Source organism: Drosophila montana, unplaced genomic scaffold (genome assembly GCF_035044405.1).
Source record: "Drosophila montana isolate Dmon_TW-CO22-7 unplaced genomic scaffold, ASM3504440v1 contig_1409_1, whole genome shotgun sequence".
Taxonomy (NCBI): domain Eukaryota; kingdom Metazoa; phylum Arthropoda; class Insecta; order Diptera; family Drosophilidae; genus Drosophila; species Drosophila montana.
In genome coordinates this window covers 546,025-555,074 of record NW_026996361.1, presented here as the reverse complement: position 1 = coordinate 555,074, position 9,050 = coordinate 546,025, and the positions used below count along the sequence as shown (strand labels likewise).

The 9,050-nt window shown below is 45.1% G+C and overlaps 1 protein-coding gene across 1 annotated transcript; it reads right to left on the bottom strand.

Moving 5' to 3' along the window:
* Positions 1-3,342: 3,342 nt before the first annotated feature.
* On the bottom strand, positions 3,343-8,652 carry kek2 (kekkon 2). Its single transcript, XM_064683366.1, has one exon. The coding sequence runs from the start codon at positions 7,832-7,834 to the stop codon at positions 5,045-5,047; it is 2,790 nt and encodes a 929-aa protein (XP_064539436.1). The 5' UTR covers positions 7,835-8,652; the 3' UTR covers positions 3,343-5,044.
* Between the last annotated feature and the right edge of the window lie 398 nt (positions 8,653-9,050).

Sequence of the window (9,050 nt, the reverse complement as noted above, 5' to 3'; positions counted from 1 at the left end):
TGTGTGTGTGTGTGCGTTGATGTGTGCGTCACTTCCGCTTGTAATTGTAGTTACAATGTCACAATCACTAGACCATATAAACGCAAGCAAACAACACTAGAGCAAGAGGCGAAGATGTCGACAGCACGCACACACACACACACACACACACAGACACGCAAGCTCACACCCGCACACACACACACACACAGATATAGGCGTAAACAACTCACAGCGCGCACGCACACGCACACACATGCGTTTGGCCATGGTCCTGGCGCTGGTCCTGCTTCTGGCTTTTGTGTACGCTTTTAAGTGGCACAGCTCGCCCACTTGGGCGCTTTATTAGCAAAGTGAAACTTAGACAATGCCTGGCAGCCGCCTCAGTCCTCAGCTAAGTTTCGTCCTCGCTGCTCGCACTTGCCACTTTGTAAGTAGCCGTAGCCACATACGCACACACACACACCCATTGACACACACACACACACATAGCAGATAGCAGAGAAGACAAGAGCAACTCTCAGCCACAGCATTGCCTTGGTAATATTTACAAGTCACTTGTTTTTATGCCTACATTAATTATGCGCGCTTTTGCCTTTGGTTTTTGGTAACTTTCGGCTTGTCTTTGATTTTGATGCCGTTGCCACAATTCCTGGCAGGCCTTGGCTTTGGTTACGCTTCGCTCCGCTCTGCTCTGTGGCTCTTATTTCTCTGGTCTTCTTTTTTTGTTTTTGCCAGTTTTTTTCTTGGCTGTCATCGTACTTCCGCTCCACCCCACTTCACTCACACTGGATCTGGTCATATTTTTCTTATTTTAAAGCCCGGGCTTGTGGATTCTTCAATAAATTTTGGCACTCATGTCTGTGGTATGTGTTGGTGGCAACTCTGAAACTTAATTGGATGCCGTTCAAGTTTGTCGCTGCTGCTGCCGCTTCTGCTTTTGTGCAGCCCTCTGTGCCCATAAATGTCAGCCAGGTCGAGCTGCATTAACTGACCCAGTTGAGCCCTATCCATGGCTTTGCCCCCAAAGCTTTTCCCCTTTTACCCACGAGTGCCCTTTAATGGGATTATTGCGCAGTGAAACGTATAATGCGTCAGCCTCGACACTCTCTGCATTTTGCTGCTGCTTTGAGCTGGTGGCAAGTAGTTGCAGTTTTTGTTGCTATGGCCTTGCTATCATGTGCACTTTTTGGCAGACACTGCGTATGCGTAATGTGCGCATCTTAACTGTGCATCTGTCCCATATATAGAGCTTTAGTGCTGCTTAGAGATTCTCTTTGGCAACCACTATCAATTTGTATGTGCATTTAGAGTATTAAATTGTTGTAAAAATCTATATTTATTACACCTCTGCAAATGCTTTTAATATCTTGTTTGGCTCATGTGTAATGCATCTCCAGATCATGTCAAGGTACCTGAATGAAACTAAATCTATGGCAATATTTCTCTGGAGACAGTACTTATATAAAATTAGCTATATACATGTCAGCTGTTACCTACAAATAAAATAGTTATTATATTATAAAATGTAATTCCACGCTGTGCTGCTTAGTTAAGAGCAAAATTTAATCTACGCTAGCGTGCCCGTAGTTAAGTCTTTCTTCAAGTATTTAACATAATTGTGACCAGCCTTAAATTGATTCGTAATAGCCAAGAATTTTTTATTTAATTTTTCCCTCTCTCTTCCTCTCTCTCTATCGCTCTCTTGATGAGTTCCACAAATCACTATTGCAGCTTTTCTTGTCCGCACTTTTCCACGGTTGATTTCACTTTTTGTTCGCCGACTTGACTTTGCGTTTGCATTATCACCGTCATGCGCCATTAGATTTTTTTCAACATTTTCCAGCTGCATTTAAATCGAAGGACATCGAATATATAAGGCTGCAGATTCGATTTAACAATGAATAGGAGCAGATATTAGCATATTTAGCGCTCTGTAATTAACAATGCATAATTTCATTTTTATTAAATTCTTCAGTTTAATGCGATTTTATTTGGTTTCATTTCTTCTTAATGCTTTTTACACTTTGCTTCTTTTAAATTTATTATTAACTTAACTTAGAAAATTAATTTTTAGCTTAATTTGTGTATGCGTTTGTGTATGAGTGTGTTATTTGTGTGTTGTTTAATGTGTTCTCTCTCAATTATTAATTCTCATTGTTGTTGAAATATTTTGTTGCCGTTTATGGAGTTTCATATTTATTTATTTATAATCGTTTCCCATTACCTAACTCTAGCTTAATGTGTTATTTTTATTTATACACCTAAAATAGTTATATAATTATCCGCCTATTTTTAAAAGTTGTTATTTTCGCACATGCCTGCCAGCAAATTCATTGTTGAATATTTGTTTTTCTGTATATATTAGTTGCAGTTTTCTATGCTAACATTTTTCATTTTGTTTTTAATATTTTGTTCTTGTTATCCGGATTTTCAGTTTAATTTTCGGTGCACTTTGCCAACTAACTCACTTGGTGAAATTAAAACTAAATAATTTGCGTATATAGCAACTGTAAGTGTGCGTGTTTGTGTGACTGTGTCTGTGTTAGTGTGTGTGTGTGTGTATGTGTGTGTGTCTGTGAACAAGTTTTACATCTAATGATTTACTATATTTATTTCATTTACAATATTCAATAGTCTGCTTAAATGATTGCTTCTGCATTTTCAACACTATTATGCAGTTTCTTTGAATCTTTCTATTGCTACTCGTTTAAGTTCTTACAACATATGAAATTTGCTTTCCTTTTGCTCAACTTTTCACCTTCATCGTTATTAGTTTCAATCTTGAATTATTATATTTACACAGAATATTTTGAAAATTACATGAAAACTTGTCTCGTAACCAAAATCGAATTTGTAATTAACACCAAAAATATTTTGAAACCTATTAGGATAATTTAAAATATTTTAACTTGTTAATGCACTCCCTTTCGGACAGTATGTTATTGTTTTGGTTCTCCAAATGTTGTTTGAATTAAATAAGAAGAACGAAAGAAATAACTGTTTTCAAAACTATATTATATTTAAACTAATTAAAATAATTCTATGTACAGTTAATGTTTAGAATATTTGAAAATTTCTTAAAAGTTGTTCGCCATTTTCCGCTTGAATCATTCCCTTTGCCATTTTTAACACTTGCTGTAACTATATGAACTTACATTGTTTAAACATTATGTTATTTGTTAAAATTAAGCAGTTTGTTCTTAAATTTGTATTTTATTTTACGGCTACTTATTTACGATATCTACTGCTCTGTTACCCGGAAATACCTGTGTTCTGTGTGGTAAACGCCTTTTCGAATTGATATAAGACTTGTCCAAGAATTTGTTTGTTTTGTGAGAGCTGCCTTAAAGTTGGGCAAAAAAAAAAAACACCTGGGGAAAATGTGTGTCAAAGTCTTTGCTTAGGACAAAAACAAATACAATAAATAATTTAAATACAGCTTGGTGCTGCTGTGGCCCAAATTAAAATTTCATAAACTAGAGCACAATACAAAAGGAAACCCTTAATGCCACTCGCGATTTGGCCGGAACACTTGGCACTTCAGCTACACGGCATCCGCCTTCTGGCTAGGAATCAACAGCACCGTGTAGGCCACTTGAGCCCATTCCCAGATCGGTCCAGGTTTGAAATCCTTTGTGTCACCGAGCAGGTGTCGTCATGGCAACAACACACGAGACACTTGAGTCTGGAGTGCGCAGACGAGTTGCCACTGCATTGGGGCTGCGCCTGGAGTGGGTTTGGGTGGTTGTAGCATGTGACATGTGGGCACAGGCAAGTCAATTGTCAGCCAACAACGTCGCCAAAAGCAACTCAATCGGCAAGCAAACAAACCCACAACAAACTCACACAAACACACACACGCAACACAACACAACAATAGTAGGCATAGGCCTGGCATTTCTTTTGCTTTGCTGCTTTCTTTTAAAAAATAAAATTTTGCGCGGCCCTTTTTTATGGCTTGAGAGCCCGGGCAAGACGCTGAAAAGTTTATATTAAATGAAAAACTTTTTCAATTACATCAACGGAAATAAAATGCTGCCAGCTTGCCACTCGAGGCACGCATAGCCATGGCTGGACGGCCGAGCGGCGCGGTGCAGAAGCAGGAGTCTGTCCTAACAACAACAACAAACACAACAATAACAACTGCCAAAGCTGAAGTCAGAGCCGGGGCTAGAGTCGGGACTAGAGCCGGTGCCGGAGCCTGAGTCGGAGCCTTTTGTTTAGCGTCGCGTCTTTGTTTTTCGGCTTTATTAGGTTAGGTCGCCTCTGCCCTTTTGTTATACCCTTGCAGCGGGGACAAGCAACTTGCGTAAAAAGTTTGCCAACAAAAATATTAACCATGGGGTCACAAAATATACAATACCATTAACTTTCCCTTTCAATTTCTTTCTATAGAGCATTGAACTTTCTAATCAAATGGATTACTAATTGAACCCTGATCAATTCCTAGACAAAATAAATTATTTTGACTATTGAAATATTTTTTAAAATATACTTTAAAGTCAAATAGGGAAAAAATACTTTTCAGGCAAACAGCAGCAAAAAACTTCTGCCAATTCTGTATACTCTATTCTAAGGGCACATTCTGCCAGGTTTATCAAACTGTTTGTCAATTCGGAAAACTCTATTATTAGAGATTCATTATGTAAGGGCATATTTAATGCGGTTCATGTCAATTCAGAATACTCCATTATAAGGAAATATTCTGCAAGTTAATATTTAATTCGGCTCACCAAACTTTTTGTCAATTCGGAATACTCTATTATTAATGTTCATTCTGCAAGGGCATATTTAATTCGGTTCGCTAAATTTATTTTTGTTTTCTTCTGCTGTTGGACTTAGTTTCAGGTTGGGTTAAGTTTTCGTCTTTTGTTTGACTCGGCGACTGTTGTTTCATCAGCTTGTTTGTCGTGGGCTAACTGCAACAAAGGATACGGATACGGACACAAACTAAATCTATTTAAGTACGCGCATGTCTGTGTGCGTGTCATCAGCGCGCGGCTATTTACAGAGCCACTGAGTCGTCTAAGGCAGCATCCTGGCCGGCAGCAGGTCCACGTTGTCAAATGTCGCTCGTTTCCTGCGCATCACCCACGTAGCCCTCATCCGGACTGTCCGCCAGCGGTCCGTTCAGCTGCTTCAGCTTAGATGTATCCGACGACTCCGTGCTGTTGCTGTTGCTATTGCTGCGGCCAGCACACTCCGCCTCGGCCATGGCCGCATTCGAGCCACTGGGCGATGTTTCGCTCTCATCCAGTTCCGGTATGGTGGCGCTGCCGTTGACCGCATTGCTCTCCAGCGTGGGTGCGGGCGTCGCAGCTGCTCCTGCTGCTGTCAGCGCTGGCGAGGGCGATGGGCTGTGGCCGTAGCGCAATGGCTGTGCATGATAGCCGGGCAGGCAGCTCGGCCACTGCTGGAAGGCTGGCAACGGCAGATCGCTGCTCTTGTAGCCCTCTGGTGGCGAGGGAAATTGCTGCTGCAGCTGCAACTGTTGCTGTTGCTGCTGCTGCTGCTGCTGCTGCTGGGGATAGCCCTCGGCAGTAAAGCGTACATTCGGTAACTGATATTTCTCGTAGGCAACGGGAGGTGCGCGCTGTACAAACTCCGCCTCCAGGCTGTAGCGCAGGCTGGCATTTTGTGCAGCTGCCGCGGCCGCAAATTGTTGCTGCTGCTGCTGCTGTTGCTTGTGGGCGCGATTATGTGGAAGCGTGCGGTAAAAGTTCTGCTGCGGCTGTTGCTGTTGTTGGTTGTGCGGCGCGGCTGCCACCTGTTGCACCAGGTGCGCGCTGCTGTAGTCGTAGGCGTAGCCATCCTGGCCCAAAAAGCAAACCGGATTCAAATGCACATCCACCTGGTGTGGTGATGTGGCTGCTGCTGCGGACGCAGAGCTCAGCACCGATTTCAGCTGCATGCCACGCGGCAGGGTCGTCATGGCGGCAGCAAAGCGTGAACCCATGCCCAGCATGGCATGCGCATGGGGCGTGGCCGTGGCCAGCTGATAACAGCCCTCATACTGCCCACAGTCGCTGGCTGTCTCATAGTCGGCAGCGCCATCCAGCGAGACGGCCGTCTTCAGCTTGTGCTTGACACTCTCCGCATCGTTGACCAGATCTGGGTTCTTCTCCGGGTAGTTGCGCAGCGACGCAGGTGGCGAGCAGTAGGCGGCAGCCAGGCCGTTGCTCAGCAGCAGCGGGGGCGACCCGGCAGCAGCTGCAGCCGCCGCAGCGTTCATCATGTTCACGTTGAGCTGTAGCTGCTGTTGCTGCTGCTGCTGGTGCTGCTGGTGCTGCTGGTGCTGTTGATGCTGCTGGGCATGGGTATGTGGATGCGTATTGGGCGTGGCGTAGAGCAGTAGATTCTGTTTCATTTGACCGCCAAGAATGAGGCCGCCACCGCTGCCAACGCCAACATTGGCAGAACCGCCGGCAGACCCGTTGCTGGCCTTGGTGGGTGTCAGATTGTCGCTGAGCAGCAGCCCGGCGCCGCCGTTTAAGCTATCGCCATCATTGAGTATGGAGGCGCACTTCATCATGCCGGTATCCTGGCTGTTGCCATTGGTCGAGTCGGTGGCACCAGCAATGCTGGTCACCTGGTCGCATTTCTTGCGCTTGGCCGGCTCCGTGCCGCGCTTGCACTTGACCACAATGGTGCAGAGCAACACGGCGAAGATGATGCCACCACCGGCACTGCTGGCCACAATGTAGTTCATATAGTCGCGCGGAAAGGAGACCTCATTCACCACCGGAGGCTCCTTGATGATCACGCGTAGCGTATAATTGCTGAACGTGGTGCCGGCTATGTTTTGGCCCACGCAAGAGAAGGTGCCATTATCCTCGGCGCCCACATTGTATATGAAGATCTCGCTGCGTTTCTCCTCGGCGCCACTGCCGCCGCTCTCGTCTATATAGTAGAACATGTGCAGATTGTCCAGCAGGCTATCGTTGCTCATTACCTGGCCATTGAATAGCCAGAGCACCTTCGGCTCGGGTATGGCGCGCACCAGGCATGTTATGGACATGTTGCGGCCCTCGCTCACCTCCGTGTAGCTCGACTGCGGACTGACCTCGGGCAGGCAGGCGAGCTGCGTCCGCTGCAAACCCTTGATTACCTGGCCCTTTAAACGCGCCGGCTCCATGCACTTGGGCTCCTCGGCCAGCGGCGTATTGTGACTAACCAGCCAGCCGTATATGTCCAGCAGGCGGCAGTCGCAGTTCCAGCGATTACTATGCAGGCTGATGCCGTGCAGCGATTTGGGTAGTATATGCGCGCCCTGGATGAAGGCAATGCGATTGCCGTCCAGGCGCAGCCACTCCAGATTGTCCATGCCCACAAAGGCCTCATTCTCGATGCGCTCCACCTGACAGTTGGACAGCTCCAGGGTTGTCAGAAAGGACAAATGCCTAAAGGCCGAGGTCTTTAGCTCGCGTATGGGATTGCCGCTGAGTGAGAGGCGCATTAGTGAGCTGTAATCCTGGAACGTTTCGCTGGGCACATGCTGCAGCGCATTCTCGCTCAGATCGAGCTCCACCAGATTGGTCAGTCCGCGAAATGCCTTCTCGTGTATGCGTATCAGCTGATTGCGCGACAAATAGATCTTCTGCAGATTGAGCAGATCCATGCGCAGGAAACGCTCGCTCTGCAATACTTGAAGTCCGTTGCCGGTAAAATTGAGCACCTGTGTGCCCGGATCCATGCCCTCCGGCAGGCTTGACAGCTGCTGTCCGCCGCACTCAACCGTCTGCTTGCCGCCCTTCCATTTGCAAACACAAACATCCGGCGGGCAGGCAAGGATGCACTGCAGCAGCAGAAGCTGCAGCAGCAGTGGGAGTTGTAATTGCAATAGGCGTGGCATTGTGTTACACCGTTTTGTCTATTGGCTTTGTCTAAGCTTTATGAGTTTTTTGTTATTTTTTTTTGTCTTGGCTTTCCTATTTTTAGAAGGTTGTGCGACACTTGGTCACGTTTGCATGTCAAATTAGTAAATGAAGGTGACGTTTTTAGAGTTCCTCTTCCGCGTCACGCAAATATCATTAGCGACATCTAAGCGCAGTCGTTGTAATATAACGTTGATCTCAGCTTCTCGGCTACTCGGTTTGGCTGTCGTCTCGACTTGGCAACGAATCACGTTGCCTACTCGAGTGTCAGGCAATAAAAGCGCTTCCCGCTAGCCCGTTGCTGGGCCGCCATTATTATCAGAGTGCGAGTGCTCATCATTGTGTCCACGTCGCTGCTGTCATTGCTGATGTGGCGCCCCTTTTTGCCGCAACTGTTCTCAGTGCCACACCCGCTGTCGCTGCTGTGTCTGCGTCTTTTGTATTAATTTCATAAAAATGCCAGTCGCTTGATTTTTGCTTGGCAGGGCCTGTGAGTTGGCAAGGCTTTTGTTACTGTCGCCTCTTGGGTCCTGCGGCTTTGCTTCACTTTTACTCTACTTTAGTCTACTTAAGCGTTCGTCCTTTTCTTCTTAGCCCTTCAACTTTTTTGCCGTTGACTGAAAAGGTTTTTGTCCTTAATGAAATTATAACGCAATTCATTTGTTGGTGTTGTTGTTGCTGATGTTGCCGTTGTCTCTGCTGTCGTCGATCCCTTGCCGCATGCTTCGCATTGTGTATGCGACACGTGTACAGATTTTTGCTGCTGCTGCTGCTTCTGTTGCTGCTTTGCTCGTTATGCGCTGCAAGTAAATTGAAGTAAACAAAATAAACGGTTAGTTACTGCCATCTTAGTCAAGTTTAAATATTTGCTTTAAAATATCTCAATTCAGTATTAAATTATTTATTGGTAACTGAAATTCGCACTCTAGGGAAGTAAACATATTAAAGACAGCTCTATATAAAGAGAGAGAGAGAGCGAGTACCAGGGTAATAAACCCTTATGGGGAACCAGCTTTGTAGAAAAAATCCCCCTTTATTCTTCATAAATTACTGTTCTATATCTTAAAATATTTATGTTTTTAAAGTATTTTAATGTTTACATCTAGTTAAATAATAAATTATAAATCTAATTTGTATATTTTTAAATGTAAACCGTCCATAAGGACCCAAAACATTGTTCTTTTAATTTTGGAT